The 26,525-nt window shown below is 41.8% G+C and overlaps 2 protein-coding genes across 2 annotated transcripts; one reads left to right on the plus strand and one right to left on the minus strand.

Annotated features, from left to right (window-relative positions):
- Nucleotides 1–826: 826 nt before the first annotated feature.
- Nucleotides 827–4,841, plus strand: LOC138611484 (uncharacterized). Its single transcript, XM_069684633.1, has 4 exons — nt 827–1,125; nt 1,370–1,434; nt 2,957–3,050; nt 3,163–4,841. Exons 1-4 carry the CDS (start codon nt 918–920, stop codon nt 4,224–4,226), a joined length of 1,431 nt encoding a protein of 476 aa, XP_069540734.1. The 5' UTR covers nt 827–917; the 3' UTR covers nt 4,227–4,841.
- Nucleotides 4,842–8,788: 3,947 nt separating this feature from the next.
- On the minus strand, nt 8,789–16,107 carry LOC138612093 (purine nucleoside phosphorylase-like). Its single transcript, XM_069685405.1, has 6 exons — nt 16,026–16,107; nt 12,585–12,754; nt 12,352–12,455; nt 10,889–11,064; nt 9,891–10,081; nt 8,789–9,630 (listed from the first exon to the last, which is right to left on the minus strand). The coding sequence occupies exons 1-6, from the start codon at nt 16,052–16,054 to the stop codon at nt 9,407–9,409; spliced, it is 894 nt and encodes a 297-aa protein (XP_069541506.1). The 5' UTR covers nt 16,055–16,107; the 3' UTR covers nt 8,789–9,406.
- Nucleotides 16,108–26,525: the final 10,418 nt, after the last annotated feature.

Raw genomic sequence — 26,525 nt, forward strand, 5'->3', positions numbered from 1 at the left:
TTTTTAAATATTCCCCGCACTATGTTCTTCTTTCCTCCTCTGACACTTGTATTGTATCCTTTTCCCAAATTTCCCCCCTGGGAATCAATGAAGGATTATCTTACCTTATCTTTTCCTTCAGGGATTCCAGGTTCATGATAAAGGTGTAATCAACAAACAGAAGAGGACCCAATGGGGATCCTTGAGGGACGCCACATTTAGAACACATTTATAAGGTTACAAATCACAGATTGGGGCTTTTGAAGCCAGGTTAACTGTTTGTTAAATAGTTGTTTATAGATAACTTTTTTAATTAAGCTTCTATATTGTAGGTTAATGTAGTCTACTTGGTTTGCAGAAAGGGTTTCAATAGCTAGGGTTTCAAAAGTGGACTGGAGGTGAATAACTTTTTAGGATTGACCAATGCAGCCATTGCTACTGAAATATTGGAGATAATGCTTTTATAATACTTTAGACCTACGTTTGCAATTGCATATTCATACTTTAAAAAATGACAAAAATCTGCAATCAGCCGTCATGTTTGTGTTTCTAGCATCTATGCCTGTAATATCGTCAGGCAAATTTTACATAAAACCTCAAGAAATCCCGTTACTTTAAATGCTGCACCGAGGTCTGTCGGACAGAGAAAGGTAAGATACTTTAAGTTTTACCTGGAGTAGCTACGAGTGATGGTAAACAAAGGTGAAGGCCCTGCTCTGTCTTTTTCTTCTGTAATGTAATTTCGCTGCGCCTCTGTTCGTGTATTTACGGTAGAGCCCTCCGCCACACGGAAGAAAAGGATCCAGCTAGCTAGATACACAACAAGGATGTCAAATGTTCTACTGCGTCGCTTCTTTTAGCATTTTTTATTAAATTTACCCCGCAGAAAGACGTTATTATTATATTTCTGCCTCACATATTACGTTGCATGAATTAATATGGCGACCTGCATCCCCTTTCAAACCCAGCTGTCCTCAATAATGGAGGTTTTGGTTAAAGCAGCAGTGGCAGAGATATCCAAACTAGTCGATGACAAATGTGAGTTTTTGCATCTTGAAATATCCCGAAAGCAAAGTGAGAATGAGATGCTGAAGAGGAAATTACTTATGATGGAGAACAAAAACGCCCAGCTGCAGCGCGGGTTCGGTGAGATGATCTACTGCCTAATTTGTGCTCATAAGTGACGACTGTAGTTAATTGGTGTGTTCGTACTAATGTAGAAATATCAGACGTGCTAACACTTACAAACAGTCAAAGGCTGCACTGTAGAAATGCTTTAACTTCCTACATAATTGAATATTCATGTAATACAATTTGACTTGTTTCATCCTTCAAAATCATATTTATTTTTCACTTTTTAGCGCTTTAAAATGTATATTTCACTTTTCAGAAAATTACATGGACCGAGGAACTGATGTGGGGGGTAACTGTCCGCATCCCACAGGAGATATGAAGGTCTGTTTTATATTCATTACTCAAAAAAACTTTAATTAATGATGATATTATTGTTGGTGTATCTGAATCAAAGCAGGATAATTAACTTGGCATATTGGGCCATTGCCCCTGGCCCCACACCACCACGGGCCCTAAAAGTTCTGTGATAACACTCTTACACAACGCACAGAGAAGGATGAAGATGGAGTTAATAGAGGCCCAGGAGGAAGCCCTACACCATCCTCTAACTGGCTACGAGTCTCGTGCTTGGCTTATAATGAATTAAAGCTGTTTTTCATATTAACACTGGATTAAATGATACAGAGAATTATCACCTCACTCTGCAGCTCCTCTCAGCTGTGTGGGGCATCATAGCAGGCAGCATACCATCTAAACAATTGAATAAAAGGTGCATAGCAATCACTGGCTAATTACAATAATCACTGTAAGCAAATTATAGCTGCACAGGTGAACAAGATGCTTATAATAGGATCATCGCCCATATCCATGTGAGCAAAATCTCTCAATAATCACCACAATCACATAATAGGCTAGTGTTTGTTAAGATAAGATAGACTTTATTGATCTCCCATTGGGGGAAAAACACCACATGGAGATGTTTAAAGACCAGCTACAGTCATGTTTTCAGACATATAAAATGCTTGAAATAATAAATTGTGTCTGATATGTTTTTTTCTGCACAATACTTTTAATTAGCTTGTAAAAATCCCCCCAAGGCCTCTCCTCCTTCTCCCTCATTAAAAAGTAGATATGTTTATATTTAAATATGTTTATATTTTAGATTAATATAGTTGAGGTTATTATTCATTATTGCTGTTAGAATTCCTGAATGTATATATTCCTTCTTCTAGTGTTAGGGTTATTTTTACTGTGTATTTATTTTCTCCTGTGCTATAGTCGCTTTGATAACCTGCTGCTGTAACGCCACAATTTCCCAGTTTGGGATCAATCAAGTACATCTATCGATCTATCGATCTGTCTATCTATCTACTACGTTTCTCCTTTAGTAAAAATACAGCCGAACACAAACCACGTCTCTGCCATCGTTTAGTGGCAACTTGTTGAAACTTAGCTAGCTTGAAATGTAGTAATTATTAGTAGTAACGTTAACGTTAGAAGGCAGTAGTTAAAAATTACGATGACGGTTACAGCTGGCTCGCACATCACCGAAGTGGTTGCCATAGGTTACACATAATGATATGCATAGCATCACCCCGTCCATTAACGGGATTGGCTTCTTAGGTTTGAGACGTCTCCAACCTGCCAATCTGAAAACGTGTTGTTCAGCCTGTCCTTGGTGCACTGCAGTTTAAAAGCAGACAGGCCCAGCCATGGAGACGACTGCTGATGTTGTCCCTGATATGTCTTGTAGCACATGAAGAACACCACATGGAGATGTTTACAAGGTTAAACACTTTATTTTCACCAGAGGGGATCTTTGAAGTGTTTGCTAAATCTGCTTATAGAAAGATATACGAGTGTGTTGTATGACCAAAAAACTTTCCGTCCTCTCTTCCTTTAGTTTCCTGAGATTGAAGATGCCGCTGTTTCATTCACAATTAAAGAAGAAAGTCCAGATGAGACGCTGTGGATCACAGATTCTGCTGGACCGATTGGTGAGTAAAAGAACTGTTTTGTTTTTTTCTTTCCAAGAATTGAATACAAAAAAAAACAGTTTCTGATTGAAGTAAACTGAATCTGAAGTCTGCTAACACCTGTCTCCTACAGGTTCTGCCGTTCAGTACCCTCACACAGCTAATGCTCCAGAGAGCCAGCAGCTCGAAGAGAACCGTCAGTTAAACCACTCGGAGGTCGCCAGGCAGAAAACTTCAGAGTTTGGTGAATTGTACAACTCTGGTCAGCTTGCAGGAGACATCAGTGGCCTTCAATTCACCATCAAGACGGAGAAGGAGGAGGACAGATCAGGATTCAGTCAGGTGGGATGTCAACACAGCGCGGGGAAGCAGACTCAGCTGGCCGCTGACTTTTCCATGGAGGAACGAGAGAATCAGCTTTGGTCGTCCATAATTGAGGGTGATGAAATAGATTCTGGTTTTCCTGACTTTTCCAGTGTGGTAGAGGAGTATTCAAACACTTTCTCGGACCATTCTGATGCTCATGTCGGTTCGAACAATAGCAAGTCTGCTGGTGCTCAGCAGCTGTCCTCTCAGAGGCCATGTAATGGGATCTACAACAATAGTGAGTATCAGAAGGACGTTCCACAGTCGTCCAGTTTTCAAGGCAGACCTCCGGGTGCTCCGTCGCAGCAGGACGGGCAAAAAGAACAAATGTACTCGCAGAGAAACCCGTCGCATGTTGCACACCTGAGGCAGCAAGACGAACACATTGAGACTGCAGCCGGAGAAAGACCGGTTGTAACTCCCTCGCACAACTCTTTCACATCGGGCAGCTTCCCCCATCACACCCCTCACAAACACCTCTCCGGCATGGCGCGGGGCTACGTCTGCTCGCAGTGCGGGAAAGCGTTTACCCGCTTGCACCATTTCAAGCTGCACCAGCAGAGCCACAAGAGAAAGCGGGCGTTCTGGTGCACGGTGTGCGGGAAGAACTTCCAGTGCTCCTCCCACCTCAGCATACACCACCGCACGCACACGGGTGAGAAGCCGTTCGGCTGCGGACAGTGCGGGAAGAGGTTCACGCAGCAGAGCAGTCTGAGGGTCCACCAGCGCACGCACAGCGGTGAACGGCCCTACAGCTGCTCTCTGTGCGGGAAAACCTTCATCATGATGCACCATTTGAAGCGGCACAGAATCATTCACACATACAGCTGAGGGGGAGACGTCTGGAGGGACACTGCTCAGGTGATAAGACACAACAGACCCTAAAAACCGAATGACAGAGGCAGTGAGTGGCAGCTTTTTGGTTTGGATTTGTACTCTTGATGCATTGCTCACATACTTTGTATATTAACGCATACTTTACTATGCAAAAATCCATGTGGATGGATTTTAAGACACTTCTTTTTTTAAATCCTTGTCTTCAGATTATTAAAATTAAAAACTGAAATGCACCGTCGAACAGAATTCACACACGTCAGTATTTTTGAGACACCTCCAAAGCTAGCAATCCAAAAAAAACAAAAATGTGGAGTCATTAAAAATAGAGATCCTGCAGATTCCCTTCTTCTCTTACCTGCATCTTGATCTTCACTCATGGACACCGTTTGTTTTTAGCTTCTCGTGTAGAAATCTGCCTTACTTCATCTCAGCACTGAAACTGTAGAAGCACAAACGCTCATTAGTCCTCGTAAACTTTCCCCCTTTGCGTTCAGAGCCGGTGAAGCACCTCTCAGGTTTACATTAGGTGTCAACATGTTAAAAATACCTGCCTGACTATTGTTAAATTTATCCATTAAATGTATCCCTTAGAGTCCTTTACCCTTTGTTATGATTTATATTAAAGCATTGTTAAATTCAGCGGCTGGATGTTTCACTGTTTTTACTCTTGAGTCCAAAAGTTGCAGCTGTTAGATCAGTGGTTCTCGACTGGTCTCGCCTCAGGACCGCCTCCTCCTTAATTACAAATCGCAACCCAAATGTCAGAAATTTTTCAACCGCTCAAATTTACTGAATGAAAATCTGTGGACCTGAGACGGAACAAAACCATCACAGCATGTCAACATCACAAAACACAACAGTATAATAGTCAACCTAAATGAGCAGCGGGTGGCAGTGCACTACTGTCGGGCTCCTCAAGTTTCAAGAATGTAACTGTAGCTGGGATTACTCAATCAGTGGATACACGAAGTGTGAATAAACATCACTACTACTGCACACACTTAGGAAACCCATGCCCTTCAAAGTAAAAGCGCATCCACGACCCACCGAAAAGAGCTCCACGACCCACTTTTGGGTCCCGACTCACCAGTTGAGAACCTCAGCGTTTTCTTTCAGAACACTCCGTACTTGTCTACAAACAAGGCTAAGATATTGAGCTGAGCTCAATATCATTTACTGTAATCATAACATTAGTTTAAACAAAATGTGTACAACGGTTACTAGGGATGCACGATATTGGATTTTTTGCCGATATCCGATATGCCGATATTTTACAACTCATTTAGCCGATTACCGATACCGATATTTTTTTCCCGCACACCTAATTGCAGAGATCATCAACTCTCTTCTGTATTGGAATTAGCGTACAGTATAATGGTGATACTCTTATCACATTTGTTACAACGGTCGGGGTGACGGGTCTTGAGATGGTTAATCAAGTTTGTAGTGTTGAAAGACTTTGCCTTGGCTCCTCCTCGCATCACCGAAGCTGAGCAGTCATTGCAAAGAGCAGTTTTGCTTTCTATTTCGGACACTTTGAAAAACTTCCACACCACGGACATTTTGGCTTCTAACTCTCTCATGCTGCAGGTAGACACACGTGACGTCATCACGCTGCGCCACGCAGGTCTTCTTCGCGCCGGGGACATTGCGCCGAGGTCGGGCATTTAATCAAGTATGCAGCAGCCCTTTATTTTATCGGTTAATTATATCGGCGGATATCGGAGTGTTATTATTAAAAAAAAAATACCCTGTCATAATTTTTCAGGGCCCAAGTTGGCACCTACACAACACCCAAAGATGAACCATTAATTATGTTAAACACAGGGAAGTTGCGAATCCTCACAGCTGCACCGTTTGCATACTTGCTTAATATGTGAATGCAGTTTCAGTTTGGTCTCATTGGAGCCTGCAGTTTCGTCTCTCTGTAGATGTGAGGGCACCAGAGGGCAGCGTAACTCTTCTGATTGTAACATCACAGAGCAGCAAGAAAGCTGTGGACTTTCTGCCCTCACAGTAACTCCACACTTTCAACTTGTTATCTTTGATCTTCAGGATTTCCTTTTGCATATTTGTTGCGGAAGACACATTTTACTGGGGTTATTAGCTCCTGCTTCATGCACGTCGTCCCTGATTCATGTCAGTATTCTAGCTTTTCCATCTGCTCAGCATTTAGTTTTTAATTATTTTATAAGATGTCATTTTTTCTCGCTCCTTCTTGCTTAGCTATGAAGAGCAGAAAACCCTGTAAAAAGGACATGACCAGTGGCGTAACGTGTCAGCTCCGAGCCTTAATGCAAGGCTAAAAGCGGGCCCTGTCAGTCACCATGCATTAAAATGCTCTGCCTGCTTGTCAGTTCGCGACATGCCTCTCCTCCGCCCTTAAACCCTTAATTACCAAGGGACAAACAAATCAAACTTGTAGAACCAGGTAGACGCGTGTGCGTACAGAGAGTACCTTCTATGCCTTGCTTTACTTCCCTTCCCTGCAGTGAAACATCTCGTGCGGATACCTGGACCTGCACATTCGCTGCAATGAAACAGACAGCTCAAAGAGTTCTCGTGACCTTGTATGGCCATAAACAGTTGTGACTTCAGAGTCATGGAAAATGTCTTTTTTTCTCTGTTCCTTTTAGAAAGAGGAGGAAGAGAAAGAGGACAGGGGCAGTGGATATGTTTTGGGTAGGAGAGAACAGGGAACAGTGTAGTGATCCGTGTTGAGAGTGAGCGGACAGTAAAGAATAAGGGAGGAAGAAACCTCGCTGATAAGATGAAGGACAAACAGACGGGTATAAATGTCAACTATCGTGATGGTGTTTTGTGTCACACAGGAGAGATGTGGGAACCAAATGCATTTTAACTCTGGGAATGTTGCATTGAATTTGCTGGTTGTTCTTTAACATATATTATACGGCCAAAGATATTTAGACTTCACCTTGTTGTGTGTTTGTTTTAAAGGTTTGGCATTGGCCCTTTAATTCCAACTTGCTAAAGTGTATAAAGTTGTATTTTAAACAGTTTGCTTCCAACTAGGGATAGACTGATTATTGGCGCCGATATTCGGCATTTTGACGCATATCGGCATCGGCCTTTTAAAAAAAAAAAAAAGTATTTATTTATTTATTTTTAATCCGACGGCCGATAAGAGATCAATTTAAAACTGGGTTATTTTGGCTCTGATGCATATGCTTAAAGGCATTTAAACAAAGTTAAGTGTTGGAGTTTGTATTATTCAAAAGTTTGGCGTCAATATTTTCACTTTTACTGCAAATGAATATCGGCTTTAAATATCGGTTACTGGCCTCCTTGACTACTAATAATCGGTATCGGCCCTGAAAAAACCATATCGGTCTATCTCTACTTCCAACACTGTGCAGCGCATTAATGCCAATGGTTGTAGCTTGAGTTGTTATTCAAATGAATAATAAAGACATTACGATTAGATATTACTTGATATTAGCACGTTCCCACAGATGCTCTCTCCATGTTGTTTAAAGGTATTTTAAAATTCCCCGGGGGAATTAAGCTGGCCACTTTAAATTCTGCTATAAAATCCTCCTCCTCACCTACAAATCCCTCCGCTCCCTGGCCCCACGGTACCTTTCCGACCTCTTCCACACCCATACCCCGTCCCGGAATCTTGCGCTCCTCAGACATGGGCCTGCTCTCCATTCCCCACACCCACCTGCAGACTTAATTTTGGGGAGAGAGCCTTCAGTGTGGCAGCCCCCGCCCTCTGGAACTCTCTCCCTATCTGCAGCATTCCTTTTCAACAAAATCTACAATCAATAACAATCGTTACCCAGCTCACTTTTCTTTCCCTGCACTTGCTTTTGTTTGACCTCCCATGTAAAGTGGGTTACTTGAAAGGCGATACTTAAGCCCTGAATATGATCTGTGCTGATGTTCAGCACAACATCACGACCTCGAGTGTGATATTGCTTTTATACAACTGTTACACAAGCGGCAGCAACAACATGTATTTTTTCTGCTCCACTAACGCAACTAGTTCCACAACTTAACTGAAACTGGAGAATCGATGTCGGTGCCTACACATACCAGGATGCATTGCGCATATATAAATAAACACACCCGGTTCTCAGGGCCGAGACTGTGTCAGATGATGTTGCTGGAACCAGAAGAACAGGATATTTGGTGGTTTTAGACAAAGAGAACATCAGCAACAACTTCAGGCATTTTTCACACTATAAATAACTCTTTGGAGTACTAGGTTTCTACTTCCTTATGTTGCTTTTAAAAAACAGCCTTGTGCAAAGTGTAGGAAGCTTTTAACTACAAGAAATGGATGAGACCTATTGGGGGAAAATTCGTACATGCAAAGCAAGACAACAGGAATTACATTTCAACTGCTAATCATCAGATACTAAAGACTTATGACTGATTATGGTTTAGATCTGAGGGTGGATTTTTCCTTGACAGACTGTGATTCAAGACCGCAAATCTGCAGGGGAAACTTCTACATTGCACCAAGAAACAGTCAGCACAGAGATCACACCTTTCTGTTTCAAAAGAAGCACTTGTGAAACCACTTTTTCAAGTTGAGTCATTTTATTGTAAAAGTAGGATCTACAGTTTGTACCGTTTCTATAAAGCAGCCGGGGTTCAAAGTGTGCTAACACAGTGATCGAGGACACTGGAGGGAGAGTCAAATCAAATCTACCTACGTTGGTAACGTCTCATGCAGGATGCACTCATCCCTTTCTGCAACTCTGTCCGACAGATGCTCTCAGTATTTTCAAAGCAAATAAAAAAAACCACTTTAATACATTTGGTATAAATATTTTAGTACATTTCAAATATCTTTTTACATCAAATGAATTTCATAATTATTTTCACTTTTGATTTCAGAAAGACTTGTGATTGGTTGGTTCTGTAAATGATGACATGTAAATATCTGTTTTTATTGGTTGTTGATGGATGGACTGTTAAAGAACTGAAGCAATAAATAACTATATTTTATTAAGTTAGGAGTTATTAAGTTAGAAATTACAATACATGCTGTTTCACTGAAACTAATGGGCTGAATATAGTGCAGCAGGGAGCTACTTTGCTACAGCATTAACCCATCAACATGCTGAAGGAGTGTATAAAAAACAGATTCCAGGAGTTTAAGACAAAGTAACAGTCAATTGAGCTCTAAAGCTACAGCCTCTTCAGCGTGTCAGTGAGTTGTTGTTGCGCTCCAGCTTAGCCACAATTTCGGACACCAGCTTCTCCAGCTGCTCCGCCCTCTGTCTGCCCGTCTCCAGCACTTCTTCGTGGTTGGCCTTCTCATGGCTGTCGTAGTCCATCACCGAACAGTTGCTGATCAACGACAGGGCTAAGCAGCGCATCCCGGAGTGGCGGACGACGATGACCTCTTGGACGGTGCTCATACCTGCAGCAGGAAAACAGAGAGGAGGTGAGACGTCACACGCAAAGATCTCGTGTTGTTTTACATGTTTATATCTGTGTCCCTGTAAGTTATCACAAAGATGTAAGGAGGTGTGTGGATTTATATCAGAAACATCTTTACCTTTTGTTTGTGTGTGCATGTACTCCTGTGTATGGCAGTACTGAATGTACCTTGAGATAAAGCCTTGGTTGTAGGGATGAGGTTTGGTATAAATGTATAAAAGAGAGCGACTTGTCACTCACCGACAGCATCTGCCCCCAGTTTGTGCAGCATGACACACTCTGCGATGGTTTCAAAGGAGGGCCCTCCCAGGCTGCAGTACACCCCCTCCCGCATAAAGTCGCTGTAGCCCAGCTCTGATACCACATCACGGGCCAGCTTCTGCAGCTCGCGGTCGTAGGCGTCAGACATGCAGGGGAAACGCACGCCAAACCTGAAGGGAGAAGGAGCGTGTTGACTCGAGCTTAGCCAGCCGTTGGATGCATCACATCTGTGCTACCCAATACTAAAAATCCCCCAAAGTGACTTCGGTATCGTTACTAAATTTCCTGCCTTCATGAGAACAACAAAATCCTCCATGTGTCACTGGCTCGGGGACTAATAGGAGCATGAAACAGAAAATTTGTTATGTCAACTCGTTCTTTACTGAGGCTAAAGTCCTGTTCGAGATGCCTCTGGACTCTGAGAACAAAAGGCAGCTTTGTTGACACTGACATCAGTGAATAGTTGCTTCAGGGGAAGAAGTGTGGCAGTTTTGTCTAAGAGACTGGAAAATGCTTAAAAATACAAAATGAAATATGGCGGGGGAGAGAAACCATGAGTATAGCTCAGTCGTTTGATCAGAGAAAGAGTAACTGCTTGCTTAAGATTGCTGGAAATATAAGATTTTAAGACTTAATCGATCTCCAGCGTGCAAATTTGAGTGAAATTATTTGGCCTCTTCTAGCTGATGGAAAATTTTTTGGCCAAATATTAAGACAATAATTTGTAAATTATGTTAAAATGTTGGTGAACCGGCCCTTTAATTAGCTAAAACCCCTCACTTGAAGTAACCTCTGTTTCAGTTAGACTGACTTTATCCACAGTGGGGGAAAAAAACGATTGATTGAAATGATTAAGTTCTATTAAACATTAAAACCTGTAAAATTGTTGTGCAAAATATTAACACAATAACAACAAAATAAACAGTGTCCTCCCTCTTTAAAGACACCCATCCCATTCCTCCTTCTCCTCCACCTACCGCTCATCATTCGGTCCAGTCAGTGGGTTGACTCCAGCAAACCCCGGCATGTTGATGTGGTCCTTGATGATCATGACGTCTCCCACTTTGTAGTCCTGGTTGAGGGCTCCGGCTGCGTTTGTCAGGATCATCGTCTCCACGCCCATCAGCTTGAAGACGCGTATTGGAAACGTGATCTGGAGAGCACAAGGTGATTTGAGACACTTGCACACACAGATATAATATGTATGAATACTACTAGCACTCGGCTTTTAATTGATGAGAAAACTAGCATGCCAGTTGCAAAAACTTAGCTTACAACAAAGGTACAAAAAGGAGGCAGGAATGCAAAATATGTGTACCTAAATGTTTGAATGTGTGAAAGGTTGGATTCCTCTAAAACACACCCTCTACTAGATATTTTTGTTTTTATGTGTTAGGGTTTGAGAGCTCTGTATCTGTCTTCATTGCTCCAAAATAATAGCAAACACAGCTCTGTTCTTCTACTATGGGTTTTTTTTATTGCTGCAACTGACAACGGCTGTTTTATAGCAGCAAAGAAGAACTGATATATCAGGTTATCTATGAAGTAAGGATAGCAAACAACAACGGTGTGGTGCTAGCAAAGAATGCAACACTAGTGGGTGTTACCAAGATGACTGCAATTTCTCAAACTGGAACATCCAAACTGTTACACAAGAATGTGCACAACTATGTTGCTCTAGTGTTGCCATACAGGGTTAGGAAAAAAGAAGAATACCGCTGTTAAATAATATGTGTTTTTTAATTGTACTGAAATCGGATTGTGAAGTATTGGGAATGGAAAATTGGCATTGCGACATCTTTTCATACAATGTAGTATTAGTAACAGCACAAATCTCCTTTGCAGTTAGCACAAGCCTTGAAAGATCAGTACTGACACTGTTGATGAAATGTGTGAAGCTCGACAACCCAGAAGAGGAAGAGGACTCAGATGGCTTAAATTGAAGAGTTTATATAACTTCATCAAGGAGAAGTGACAGAAACAATACACTTGGAGGTGTAGTGTAATGCCTCCTCGTGCTCGGTATTTAAGCCTTCCGATGACCTCCCGCTAGGACCTCCCTAGCGCCCATAGCCCTAATCTTAGAATTACAATGTAAGCAATCTTACCTACAGTTCAATAAGACAGACAGGCTCAAGTCTACAGAGAGACGGGAACGTATTTAGAAGTAATGTGAGGCTGAAGCCACTCAGTCCATAACAACAACTCGAAGGCTAACTCGCGGATAGTGAGTGTCTTCATCCGTGCACAGCAGGGATTTCCGACTCACAGTGTTAGGAGGTCCCTCTGCCCTTTGCGAATCCTACCACCCTATGCCTCACCTCTGAGTCTATTTGAGCCTCAGCGGATGCTTTATCGAATATCTCTTAACTCTAAGGCCTGATCTAAGGAATGAGGAAAGTTCGATCACAGACTCGCGCTGCTTTTAATCTCTACTCACCTTCTGGACGGGGTATCCCTCGTACAGGTGGAACCTGCCCTGCATGCAAACACACGGCTTCCCTTTTAGTGTCCCAAACACCAGCCGCCCAGCGTGACCATGCACTGCAAAACACACACACACACACACACACTTAGTCAGCCACCAGGTGCATTCAAATAGAGGCAAAAACATGCACACACACACTCACATACATTAACAGCTGTTTTTGTCCTCAGACAGCGTGTGCATACCTGTGCTCCGGGGGAAGTTGGGAATGTCGCTGTATTTGAAGACCTGAGGGTCCTTGAGCATGTCAGCTAGCCCGCCCAGACCTGAACCGCACACGATCCCCACAGTCGGCCGCACCTGCGTGCTCGACAGCAGCCAATCAGCTGTGGCCTGACACTCCTCATAGCTGTCACTGAGAGAGAAAGAGAGAGAAAGGTCAGTCACTTATGTACTAAACTCTTGTTTATTTAATGTAATACTTTAAATCACCACACAGCTACAAGTTTGTGGACATCCAAACAAAGTTTCTTGGTGCTGTACCATTTTCTTTATTTCCAATACCTTTACCTCCGAGTATTGGCCAGTACTGAGTGCCCCTTCGATAGCATTGCAATAAAAAACAAAAAACAAAACACATATTATGTTTAGCAGCTGCATAGTTGCAAACCTGACATTTTTATTACTTCTATTAATTACTATCATTGTTTTATAGTACACTGAAGTAACCCTAACCAACAAACAAGCATAGCTCCTAGACCTAGAAACAAACTGAGCTAACGTTAGCGCCCTCACAGCTAGCTGCTTCTAGTTACTTCCTTTTTGGCAGAAGAGCGACAGAGACACTTTTTATTTTAAAAAAAGTGTTTTTACATGAAACTGCTTCATTTTGTGTTTTATTGCTAATAATTTATTTAACTTTTAAAAAAAATACAGCCTTAAAATGTTAACACTGATTACTTGCTAACATTTAGCTAGCTTAAGCTAATGTTATATGCTCCGAAAGCAAAGCATTGTTCTTTTGTATCATCTCTGGCTTATTAACCTGAAATCCGTCATATCAATTCTTTTCAGCTCTTAAACAGTGGTTGCTTGTGTTAGCGATCATGTGTATTATTTCTTTGTAGGCTACTCTTTTGGAGAAGAAGGACAAATACATTTTTAGGGGGGCTTATATGGTACCAGATCAGTGCACTGACTGGCCTACTCACTGATACCTGATATTTTAGACTAAACTAGAGGCACTTCAATTACTGCTATAGGCTAGGGAAAAATGTGTTAGACTAATAATTACTAAATAAATACTAAATAATTGTTGAACATCTCATTTCAGAATAATGAGCATTATTTGCTAAAGTTAAAGCCCCCACAAGAACCTCTGTGAGGTCCATGATGATGTTCGGTGATAAAGCCTGGCTTGCCGACAATGATTTAATTCATCCTGAAGACGTAGGACAGGGTTTAAGGGTTATGTTCATCATTCATAAACACCACAGCTTTGTAAACTTATGGAATTTGTTTTGAGGTGGCGTGAGTGACTCAATGCCCTCAATGATGCCCTCATTTCCTCTCTCTCCGCATGCACAGTCATGCTGCATTCATCTGATTTAACAGAAATAATTTCAGCAATCAAGGGAGGGGTAGCTTTCTGTTTAGTCACTGAGCTGAAAGGAATATCCATGCTTGAGTAATATTGGTTTTGAACACATAAACACACTTGTTTCTGGAAAGAAAATCTTAGGGCGGCTTTGTTTTGTCAACAATGTGTCATGATCACGTTAAGAGGAAGCATGCGATCTTAACACACCTGCCTTGACAATGAACACCCACACCCTTTTATTTCTCTCTACGTGTTACTTTAATGTAAATGTTCCTGTTACTCATCCAACCTCAATCCTTTGTACACATATTATCTTTATAGCTTAATTCACAGAGACAAAACTGGTTTGTTTGCAAATACAAAAACAACTAATGAGGCACGGGTTTGACAGGTCATCTAAAAGAAACGTTTAAAGAGAATTTGAACATCTCTGAAGTCCACCTATAACTATAGATAAAACAATTTATATAAAATTCATTATTTAATATTGAATGCACCTTTTACGATTTTACACTAAACTAATATTGGTTCATATATTACCCGGTCAATTCTTTCTATAAGCTTTACCTGACACATAAAGGCATTATATGAACATCTTTGGGTTTATTTATTGACTATCCAGTCACAGTTCTCTGTGTGTAAGTGTACTATAAGTATAAAGAAACATTAACTGTCAAAATTGTACTTTGGCACAGTACTTGAGTAATTAGATACAGTCCACCACTGCTACTAATGTTTGTTACAACTACATAATGCTTTTTTCTTTTTCATACCACTCATCTCATTTTACTGGAAGCATTTTTTCAGTTTCGTCAGTAAGCACAAAACCAGCCTGTGTAGCCATCTTAAGTACGGTAATTAAGTCAAATTTTGGGGTGTACTTTAATAAGACTGTACTTTATTACTGTTTTTCAAGAGATGTTCTCAACTCTACTCTCTTTCCTTAACATTTATTTTATAACATTAGTTGAATGTAGCAGATTTCAAACACATTTAAAAAGAAGTAATCCTTCTTCCTGGTACCCAGCAGTGTATATATGGTACATAATAAAACTGGACCCACATTTGCCAGCTTCAACTTCAAAATAATGTAGGCCTACATATTCGTGCAGCAATAATTATAATCCAGTAGTATAGAATATATACAATATTTTGAAATGAGACATTCTGCATAATGACTACTTTTACTCTTGGTAGCCGATACGTTGATACGAATAGCTTTGTAGTTTAACTTGAATGGGCGCTTCTTTCACTGTCACGTGGTCTCGTGGCAGCATGTATTAGTTGTAGCCTTTTGTGGTTCATGTGAGGTGAACCGTAATGTGTCCTGCCTGCTTTCAGCCCAACTTGACCCGCGCAAGGGTCACTTGAACGCGGCACGCCGAACAAAACCGTCCTTACAGATCCCATCTCTTCACCGCTGACTGTGTGTGACTTCGCACAGGAGTCAAAATAAGACTCACAGCAGCAGAACGGAAGCCGCACAGACACACTCCCTCTCAGCGGATAAACGCAGGTTCTTTCTGTGTGGGAGAAATGAATGATTTCCCCTGTGAGTAAGAGGTCGGTGGGTTTGTAGAAATGACGTCACGGGGGACGGGATTTTACCTCCTGACAGCGAGTGAGCAAACCGGGACTGCTCAGCGCTTTATTGCGGTTTTTTTTCTACTGACTTCAGAAGAGCACGTTTTTCTCTGTAACACAATTTGGAGCCAACAGATGTCTCTTTTTGTTGGTCCATGAAAATTAGGATTAATTGAACAGCATCCTCCTCGGAGCGTCACACCCCGACGAGGCAGGCGCGCACTTTTTACCCGTATTTAATTATCGGTTTAATAACATAGCCCGAGAGTATCTGTTTCTCTGGGGATTTGGGAGAAATGTAGCTAAATTTAGCCTAAGGGAGATTTAATCAAAGTATTGTGTATGAAAAGAACGATGGAAACCCGGAGATGAATTCAAGACCGATACATCACCATACATCAGAGCAAAAACAAAACTCTAAATAATAAACATATATAAACGTTACCATAACAGAGAAATAAAAACATGCTGTTTATTTTCTTGTAAATATTAATTTACTCACCCAGACACAACCTTGGACATGGAAAGCATGATGAAACGTGATGCAGATGCTCGGCTTTCCGTGTTGAACTGACCAGGATCAAGGTTTTATGCCGGGTTTCCTGATGGAGGGACCGGTCTTAAGTACACACCCCCAACCATTTACAACACGACTGTCACACCACAGTCTCTTTACGTCACGGCCTGACACAGGCTCTGATTGGCTGGAGCGCAGGCGTTGTACAAGTGCGCTTCGATGCACTCATGTGGTTCAATCAACCTGTGATGCGTTCAGGAGCTCCGCCATGTCTAGAAGCATATTGTGCCAAAATGAACAAGAGGAGCTTTATTAAAGGCAGTACCTGAATTTAAATGTACACAAAGTGCCCCATATATCCAATATCAGAAAAAGAGAGCATGGTACTATAACTCATACACTTATGATTTTGAATTTTCTATTTGAGTCCTTCTATAATCCAGTCCCTTTTTTTCCTCTTCTGAGTAGCCATCATTTTAACGATGCAACCTACGTGACCACTGAGGTGCGTCAAGAATGGAATTTCCTACAGGACTTGAAGGCAGCCGACCGCATTCATCACAACGTGGTCGTGCTGCTTTTGGTGCTGATGCAATCCCCTCAATCACATCTGGTGAATCATGGGCTACTTCGCTTTCTCATGTCAACTTAGCTACTTAGTCTAAACATTTTTTAATGATTTAGTCAGAAAGCTTCCTGGATTCTAGACATAGTGTAATTTGTTAATAAAAAAGTGATTTATCCTCCTCACTATGTTTGAAGGAGGAATCAGACCGCTGTTTGAGGAAGTTAAACACTTGTTGAGGTAGTAATCAAAGCAGGGCTTTCTGAGCAGACAAACACATAATTATCCATCAGTAAACTGCGTCTTAGACTGGAACGTCTCGCTGCATGTGTGAGCAGAAACATTTCAGAGGAATTACAAGACAGACCAGACCAGCAGGCTCTACCGGCTCTACCTAATTTAGTGCCCTAGGCGAGATTACTCTCCGGCGCCCCCCCCCCCCCCCCCCGCCCCCACGCACACACACACACACTCGATTAAATTACACCAGCCAAATGAACAATCACAACAGTTTAATTTGAACAAGAACAGCAAACTTTCAGGTAAGTTGTCAGTTGTTAATATACTAGTGATGACTATGGTAAAATTAATTTTCAACTCGACCAAACATAATGATGACGTGATGAAACTGAAATAAAATACCAAATCAGACCGGACATACAGGCAGAGATGATAACTGTGTAGAAAACTAATGAAAACTCATCACAAACATAAACAGCGCCGATGCAGTGCACATTTCACATTAAACACGGTGTAGCTAGCAAGCAGAAATAAATAAAACGTCTTCACACAAAATGGCATGATTAAAAAATGGTACAGCCTAATTTTACCTTTATATTGTAACTTCCTCTTCTCCTCCTTTTTTCTTCTTTTTGTTCTGCGCACCCGAGGGCTTGGACGGCCTTTTCATCGCGTAACAAAATCATCACCTGTCTGTGACCTGACCTCTGATCCCTCTGACCCGTCATGTGACAGCACCACATTTTAGGAACATCATTGTTTATTTATTTGTTAATATTTTAATCATTTTCAAGAGAGAACACACAAAGGAGGGCGACTGGGCATAGAAAATTATTTTTATTTTTATTGTTTTTAATTTTTAATTTTTTTTTCCTCAAGGCCAAGGGTGCCTGGCGGCGCCCCTCCAGCAGATGGCGCTCTAGGCGACCGCCTATATCGCCTATGCCAAGAGCCGGCCCTGCAGACCAGACAACTCTTTTAGCAGCTTCAGCAAACATGCAAGCAATACACTCGACAACGCCACTAAGCTGAATGAAAATCACAACAGAAACATCCAGGCTGTTTCACAAAGTAATAAAAAGAGTGTTAAATGTAGTTTAATAGTAAAGTAAATTATGAGTTAAGATTATTTACTTCTCAGTTTTTTCTTACAGTATTGCAGAAAAGACTAAGTTTGTCCACAGCTCTGTTGACAAATAAGGCTCCTGCAGCCAATCACTTCCGGATTAGCAGAGAAGAGGAGGAACGGTCAGAGGAGACGTAACTAAAACAATCACTACAGTCATTGAAGTTTACATACCTGTGCACGTTAACCTGAGACCAACACAAGAAGCTGTTCTGCTGTTAAACACACCGGTGTGTGGGATCCTTGCTGTTTTTTCGGTAAGTTAAGTGTGTGTTTTGGTTAGCGGAAGTGGCTACGGCGACGCCACCCGCCGATCTCTACTGCGCAGTCTCTGGCTCCAAATGACGTCACCATCGCAAGATGGCAGAGCCTATCACGGGGGCTATTTTGGCACCACTTTCGTACAATGGGAGCAGATGGAGACGCATCGTACATCTATATATACAGTCATTGGTGTGTACGCACATGTGTCCTGGCCCACATTAAGCACCTCCCGCTCTCTCCGTATCCACGGCAACGATCACGTGGATACGTAGAGATCACTCGCCTCTCATTCCTGTCTGATTTAATATTTCTCTGCTTTGTCTCTTGAAAATCCTTTTATTTATTTCTCATGTCAGTCAGCATGTGTTATCGTAGTTTATGCATTAGAGCGGAGTATACACGGGTGTAACACACACGCACACACACACACACCAGCTAGTTATAATGATGCGCAAACATATAAGATGTGATTTGAAGTTTGAGTTGAGCATTAGTAGTAAATTTAAAGTAACATAATATTGTTTTTCAGAAAAGTATTTAAGTCAGTGTAATAGTTTGGATGCACATACTGTATATCTGTGTGTATCTATGAGTGAGTGTGTGTTTGTGTAGTTTGTTTCATGTACCTGCTGTTCGAGCAGCACAGAGCGGCCAGTGTTACCCGGTGTTATGTAACTGCTGATTTGTATTCACACAGTTGTTTGGCCTTTATACTGAAGAGTCACCAGTGGAAAGGTTTCGCACTGAGAAAGAAAACCTCAAAACAAGCTTTTGTTTCTGTGTTCATCTCTTTGTGGTGCAAAAGAACATTTTTCCCACAGGAAAAAGTGTGTGTGTGTGTGTGTAGCTACTACAGAACATACTATTCTTTAATAACTGTTAGTGTTTGTGCGCAGCCTAAACTGCAGAGTTCCGCCTGCAGAATATCAGAAACTGGAATCATTCAAACACCTCGTAGCGTGACTTTAAAGTTCCTCATACTCTTTTTATTACTGTTTCCTGCTTCCTGCACGCTGATCCGTGAGGAATCAAGTGTAATGTCCAAAATCTTATTTTTAGCTGGGTTTTTTGCAATAAGGCAAGGCAAGGCCAATTTATTTATAGAGCACCACTCTTACTCATACATAAAGCAGTTCTTTCCTGCAGTTTCCAACGCTCAAACTGCAACGCTTGTACAAGAAGATTAATTATCATGTGATGGAAGTTTTGGTTGTCGGTCCAGATTTAAAATATTTCAACAACTGGATCATAATACGTTAGTGTTGGCAATTACGGCTTTTTGAAGGGATCTTAAGATCTCCGTTCCTTTCTGAGAGCTGTTCAAAAGAACGGCTCAGCGTCGCAAAGCATCACAACACTATGAGATAGAAAGTGGTCAGACTCGGCAGTCATATACAGAGGCTACAGTTGCAATGCAGCGGCCCAGGGTTCAACTCCTCCCTTGGCCCTTTGCAGATCATCCCCACTCTCTCTTTCCCCATTTCCGCCACGATCCGCTGTCCCCTCTCTGAAATAAAATAAAGAATAAAAAATGAAGGCATAAAAATACAATACATTCATGGTTCCAAGAAGATGAATCAAAATGACTTTGGTTATCTCCCGGAGTTTCATGTCGTGCCAGCAGCAGGTTCAAATTTTCTAAGTGGCTGTGGCGCAGTGGTAGAGAGGGTAGCCTCTAAATTTGAAGGTTGGGGGGTTCAATCCCTGACTGCTACAGTCACATGTCGAACTGTTCTTGGGCAAGACACTGAACCCCACCCTGCTCCTGAAGGAACATCCTTTGGTATGTGAATGTGTTTAGATCCTGATTGGCACAGCGGTCTCTGCCATCAGTGTGTCCATGTGAGCGTGAAAGATTGAATGTGACATGCAGTGTGAAAGCGCTTTGAGTGCTCAGAAGACTGTAAAGCGTACAAAAAGTAAAGTACAGGCCATTTAGCATTTCTTAACGCGGCAGCCTCACCTGTGCGTTCAGGTATAACATCCAAAATAAAAGCATGCTTCACATTGTGAATTTCCGCCCGTTAGTAAAGGTACACGTGTCCGTATTGAGAATTAGATATCATATTTAGGAGATCTAAGCGAGGACCTGAGAGAAATATTGATTCACATGTTTTTCTTGTTTCCTCAGCACTTTCTTCAGCCTTTATATAACCAAACAAAACAAAAGCCACTCCAGCCTTCCTGAGGATAATCCGGAGTGATCAGAGAGCATTATTACGTCTGCCAGGGGAATGCTCAGCATCTCTGCAGCTTCTAAACTCACGCTATCACATGCAGCATCCTCTCCAGGATGGCCCCGAGCTTCTCTGACCTTGAATGCTCTCTGATGGTGACCCAGCTCCAAATATTTTCCAAATGTGCTGCTGGGATTTTAATTTATCTATCAAACCTTCATGTAATCTCTTATATGAGGTCACATGTAGAGATTTTGCAGCAAGAGGTAGGAAAAAAATGATTCTGATCATTTAATTTGGGTCAGTATGAAGATTTGAAGTCAATATTTAATGCTGTGACCTGACCTTTGAACTGTCTTGTTCAGTCCAGTATAAAGCTACAGCCTCATATAAACCATGTTTATTATGTCTCAGCAATAAAACATCTCTAACCGAATTGTTGCACTGTTATACTCTCTGTGGGACTTCTATTGTCCCTCCGTAACTTTTGAACAAGGAAGTAACAAACTGTTTATCACAGTGATAGTTTCTGTCACCAGTGAGAGGAGCTGCAACGCAAACAGCTGCTGACACTGAAGAGTCGGTACTCTCCGTTCAGCTTGAGAATGTGATAATAAAGATTTCTGCGTTTAACTACTGAGCAGCTGTAGTTGCAGCACCAGCCAATCACAGGTCTTGTGACATATGGGCGCTGTACGGCTAGCCTGTCATTAGTCAAGGTTTTTTTTCTGGAAATTACCTTGTAAAAATCCTCCCAAAGTATCTCCTCCTTCTCCCTCCTTAAAAATCCCAGAATCTGCATAGTCCCCTCCGCCGCGAAAACAAAACACGTCTCTGCCATCGTTTTGTGGCAACTTGTTGAAACTTAGCTAGCTTGAAATGTAGTTATTAGTCGTAGTAACGTTAACGTTAGTAGTCAGTAGTGAGTTTGCAAAAATGACGATGACGGTTACAGCTGGCTTCCGCATCTCCGAAGTGGTTGCCATAGGTTACACATAATGATATGCATAGCGTCATCCCGTCCATTAACAGGATTGGCTCCTTAGGTTTGTGACGTCTCAAACCTGCCAATCTGAAAACGTGTTGTTCAGCCTGTCCTTGGTACACTGCAGTTAAAAAGCAGACAGGCCCAGCCATGGAGATGACTGCTTATGTCCCTGATATGTCTTGTAGCACATGAAAAACACCACATGGAGATGTTTACATTGCAGGACGTGACGTTTCTGACACGTGCTCTCCAAAAGGCAAACTTCCACGTCATCCAAAAGACGAAATAGACAGATGTAAAATGAAAGAATCAGACGCTTTAATAAACAGAAGTCAACGGTTACAAAATTAAAACTAACTTCTCTCCTGACTTTCAACCTATAAACAAAAAAAAGACTACAAGATGTCTTTTATCATATTGGCGACGGTCAGAAAAAGTGGTGCTCCCCGTCCTGCTGCGGAGCAAACAGGTGCCCACATGGCGCTTTACTACACTTAGCCTTGCTTTACGACACCGGCATAAGTTTTTGAACGCAGGATTAACAAACTAAGAAAGCAGCTCCCAACTGGGAGGAGACCCCAGGGCAGACCCAGAGCTCGCTGGAGGGATTATATATCCTGTCTGGCCTGGGAACGCCTCGGAATCCCCCAGGAGGAACTGGAAAATGTTGCTGGGGAAAGGGACGCTTGGGTCACCTTGCTGAGTAGGCTGCCACCGCGACCCGGCCCCAGATAAGCGGAAGATAATGGATGGATGGTTGGAACTTTAAGCTTGCAAAATAATGAGCCTCAGATCTCTTGGGTTCCTTAGCTTCATTTGGGTTTCTCAGCTAGCTTCATAGCAGTTAGCTTCACCAAACAAGTTGCAGCCATTCAACCACCGGCAGCTAATGTGATGTGAAACCACAACTATCTTTATAAGTCTGCTATGATATAGATAGAAAATGAATTATACAAATCAACGTTAAATACAACAGTATCTAACTTACAACTAAATTCAAATTAAGCACAATGTGTTAATATGAACCCCATTTTCTCTATGGCTCTAACACACTTTATTTACTCTCTGCTCCATGATTCATGTTACTATTATGTATTTACTTAAAGTGATAATAATATTATGTTCATTAGTAGCCTATAGCACCTTTTAAAAACAAAGTCTACAAAGTTCTTTCCATAAATTAAAAAGATACAACAACGACAAAGGAAAGTAAAAGTCATCAATGGTGGGTTTTATGTGAGGTATCTGGCGCACAATTAAAAACACATGAGCCGGAGATAAAAACAGGTGTTGGCTCAAATAATACATGAGATCAGGGTAAGGCAATTAAAAGAAGACTTACATAAAAGTCTGTTTTTAAAATTGTTTTGAGAAGAGATTTAAAAGATTAAACTGGTCGTGCTAGTTGAATTTCCACAGTCCGCGCCCCCACACATGGGACACATAAAAGGGCCACGTCAGAGGATCTTAAGCTGCGAGTCAAAACGTTGTCAGGGGGAAAACCTTTCTGGGCCTTAGAAGCCATCAGTACAATCTTAAAATGACTTCTGAAACGTACTAGCCTGTGCAGGTGTTAAAACAGGGGTGATATGGTCTCTATAGTTAAAACTCTTGCTGCTGCATTTTGGACGAGCTGAAGGCGTGTGCATGTTTGGCTGAGGCAGGTGTAAAGAGAGTTGCAGAAGTCTAAATGAGATTAAATGAAAGAAGTAAATAAGTATTTGTAATTCATCCTGTTTTGGTTACATATATTTGTTGATTTTAAATAACGTTTATATTCCTCAGCCAGTTCATTAAGGAGTTTTATGAGGTACCTGATAGTGAGGGAATGACATACAGTGGATGGGAGTAAGCACAGCAGCATGAGTAGGTACACAGATGTATGATTATAAAACCTACTGCCGAAACAAAAGGGCTGTCTCACAGCTGGATGAGGAGCAGGGAATATATATTTTTTTAAAGGGTTAAAATATATTTTCCTGCCCACAACGATACATCGCTTAGCTTCTGTCGCGATACTACGACTGGACTCTCCAAACAGAGGCTGTGTTGACTGCAGCTTATGTAGACATGACTCATGTCACGTTCCCTCTCACCTCCCTGTCTGGTGATCAGCTGATTATGGGCGTTTACTATTTAAGTACTAAACCAACCAGAGTTAGCCGCGTCGTCGACATCCTGCTGCTGTCAAAATCTTTTAGCTGTCCTCCTCTCTTCCGGCTTGATCATTGCGGCCCTCCTTCAGCCCCCGTTCACCTCCGATCCAACTCATCAGTGTCCAAGTCCAGCTGCTCCTCAGCTCATCCTGCATCCTTCCTTCACCACCGCCACCAGTGTCTCGACTCCATCGGGGGTGGTATCCTATCCTGCTCTCGGACTCTCTACCCCTTCGAGTACTTGAAGGCATCATGATGGAGTCTAATCACCAAAGACTTTGCACATTTAATTCTGTCCAAACTTGTAAATAAATAATTGTTGAAGTCTCTCCTGTGTTAACTATATTTAAGTACCTTATACAACCACACTATCCCCTTAATGTAAGATGTGTTTGAATGCCACGAGCAGAGTAGCGAGTGGACCATTGAGCTGTTATATTTTTTAAAAAGATATTGATTTAAGTTGTTTCCTAACCTGTGAAGAATTGCAGTAATTCAACAAATAATGATTTACTTTTTTCAAATGCAAATGTAACAAATGTTATGTTAAATAGCTTTTTGGGGTTATGTTATATTTTTTGGAGGGAAAATGGTTTGAAATGTACTAATGTGAGCCTGTAAAAATACACATTAAAACAAGCATTAAGTTTTATCTACATATCTTCATGCACATCCTGCTTGTAGCAGTAATTAATTCTTGTTTTATTCTCACCATAAGTCTGACCCCATGATCGCGCGCCTCCTTTCAGGTGGCCAGACTGAAGCCTTGTTCCCACGAGAAAGAAGAGCAGCCGTCCTGACCATTTCTGGGAAGCGTCGGTGAGCGCACAAACACACAACCAGACCTAACACAAGTACACACACGTAAACAGGATCTGAGGAAGTCTTCCTGAAAACGTAGAAAACTAAATTTGTTAAATGGCGCCACCTGCTGGACGAAGACTTGCAACACGGGCAGCAGGAATATAGTGAGTTGTTAATGCCCTACTTTCTTTGCATTTAATCATAAGATATACCTATTAGGTCTTTGTGCAACCTCTGCATGCTCATTCATGTTTGTATTTACAGATTATATCAACATGTGATGTAAAAAGCGACTGTTTACCAGAGTTACTGAAGAGCTCAATGGACCTCAAGCAATTATTATTTACAATATCCTATAAAGTAGTGGTTCTAAACTGGTGGGTTGGGACCCGAAAGTAGGTCATGGAGCTGTTTTCGGAGGGTCGCGGATGTGTGCTTGGTAAAAAAAAAAAAAGTTGTGGCGAAAAGTCGATGCTGCGCTTTTATTTTGAAGGACATGGGTTTCCTATGACGTGCAGGCAGTAGTAGTGTTGTTTATTCACACTCCATGCGTCCACTGATTGGGTAATCCCAGCTACAGTTACATTTACATTCTTCAAACTTGAGGAGCCCGACAGTAGTTGCATTTATGTTGCACTTTTTTACTTTATTTCAGCTGAAAATAGGCTGCTAATTGAACACATTGAAGAGGGAATATGTTCCTCACACTGCTACCTGCTGGTCCTTTTGCTCAACTATTATACTGTTGTGTTTTGTGAAGCTAACATGCAGTGATGTTTCGTCTGTCATCAGGTACAAACTGCACCTTTTTTTACTTAAATACATTTGAGTGGTTGAAAAAATTCAGAAACAGGTGCTTCACTGTTGAGCAGTTGTTAGCACTGTCGCCTCGCAGCTTAAAGGTTCCTGGTTCAAATCCCACTTTGCATGTAGTGGGCCTTTCTGTTACCCCTTTTCCACCAAGGCAGTTTCAGGGCCGGTGCTCAATTGCGAACCAGTTTTTTGTGTTTCGACTGAAAATGAACCGGCTCCCGGGCCAGGAACACAGGTTCCAGAGCGGCCCCAACTCTTTGCTGGTCTAGTTCTATTTGATCAGGATATGTCCTTCATCTCCCACATAAAACAAATATCAAGGACAGCCTTCTTTCATCTTCGCAACATAGCAAAAATCAGACACATCTTGTCTCAAAACGATGCAGAAAAACTAGTCCATGCATTCGTTACTTCCAGGTTGGATTATTGTAACTCGTTACTATCAGGCTGCCCTAATAAGTCACTAAAAACTCTGCAGCTGGTACAAAATGCTGCAGCACGTGTGCTGACAAGAACTAGGAAGAGAGAGCACATCTCTCCTGTATTAGCCTCTCTGCACTGGCTTCCTGTAAAATATAGAATAGAATTTAAAATCCTTCTTCTTACTTACAAAGCTCTTAATGGTCAGGCACCAACATATCTTAAAGAGCTCATAGTGCCATATTACCCCTCTAGAACATTGCGCTCCCAGGATGCAGGCCTGCTTGTGGTACCTAAAGTCTCTAAGAGTAGTGTTGGAGGTAGAGCCTTCAATTACCAGGCCCCCCTCCTCTGGAACAATCTACCAGTCAAGGTCCGGGAGGCAGACACCCTCTCTTCTTTTAAGAGTAGACTTAAAACTTTCCTCTTTGATAAAGCTTATAGTTAGGGCTGGCTCAGGCTTGGACTAGCCCATAGTTATGCTGCTATAGGTTTAGACTGCCGGGGGGATCTGACACACCAAGCTTCTCTCTCTCTCTCTCTCTCTCTCTCTCTCTCTCTCTCTCTCTCTGTCATATTAATGCAGCTCATTAACTCTGTATCTTCTTGTCCCATTAACATTACTAACCACATATCTTCCCGGGAGTTCTTGTGCTCCCTTGTCTTGAAGGTTCCTGAGGATCGTTGCTGCAGACCACCTGCTGCTGTGGACCTGCTCGACTGCAACAACTACTAACATCAGCCTTCCCCATAGTATCATTATTGTTGCTGCTAATGCTAATAGTAGACCTGTTGACTTCAACTGTTACAATTATGATTACCTCAGCCTTTATCATTACTCTGCTTCTCTCGCTAATTTATTTATTTATTTATTTATTTAGCCAATCTTCACCCTAGTCTACCACTATTATTGGCATTGTAACCATAAGTAT

The sequence above is a fragment of the Semicossyphus pulcher genome, unplaced genomic scaffold (genome assembly GCF_022749685.1).
Source record: "Semicossyphus pulcher isolate SPU_LCO1_2020_fin unplaced genomic scaffold, fSemPul1.0.p SCAF_7, whole genome shotgun sequence".
Taxonomy (NCBI): domain Eukaryota; kingdom Metazoa; phylum Chordata; class Actinopteri; order Labriformes; family Labridae; genus Semicossyphus; species Semicossyphus pulcher.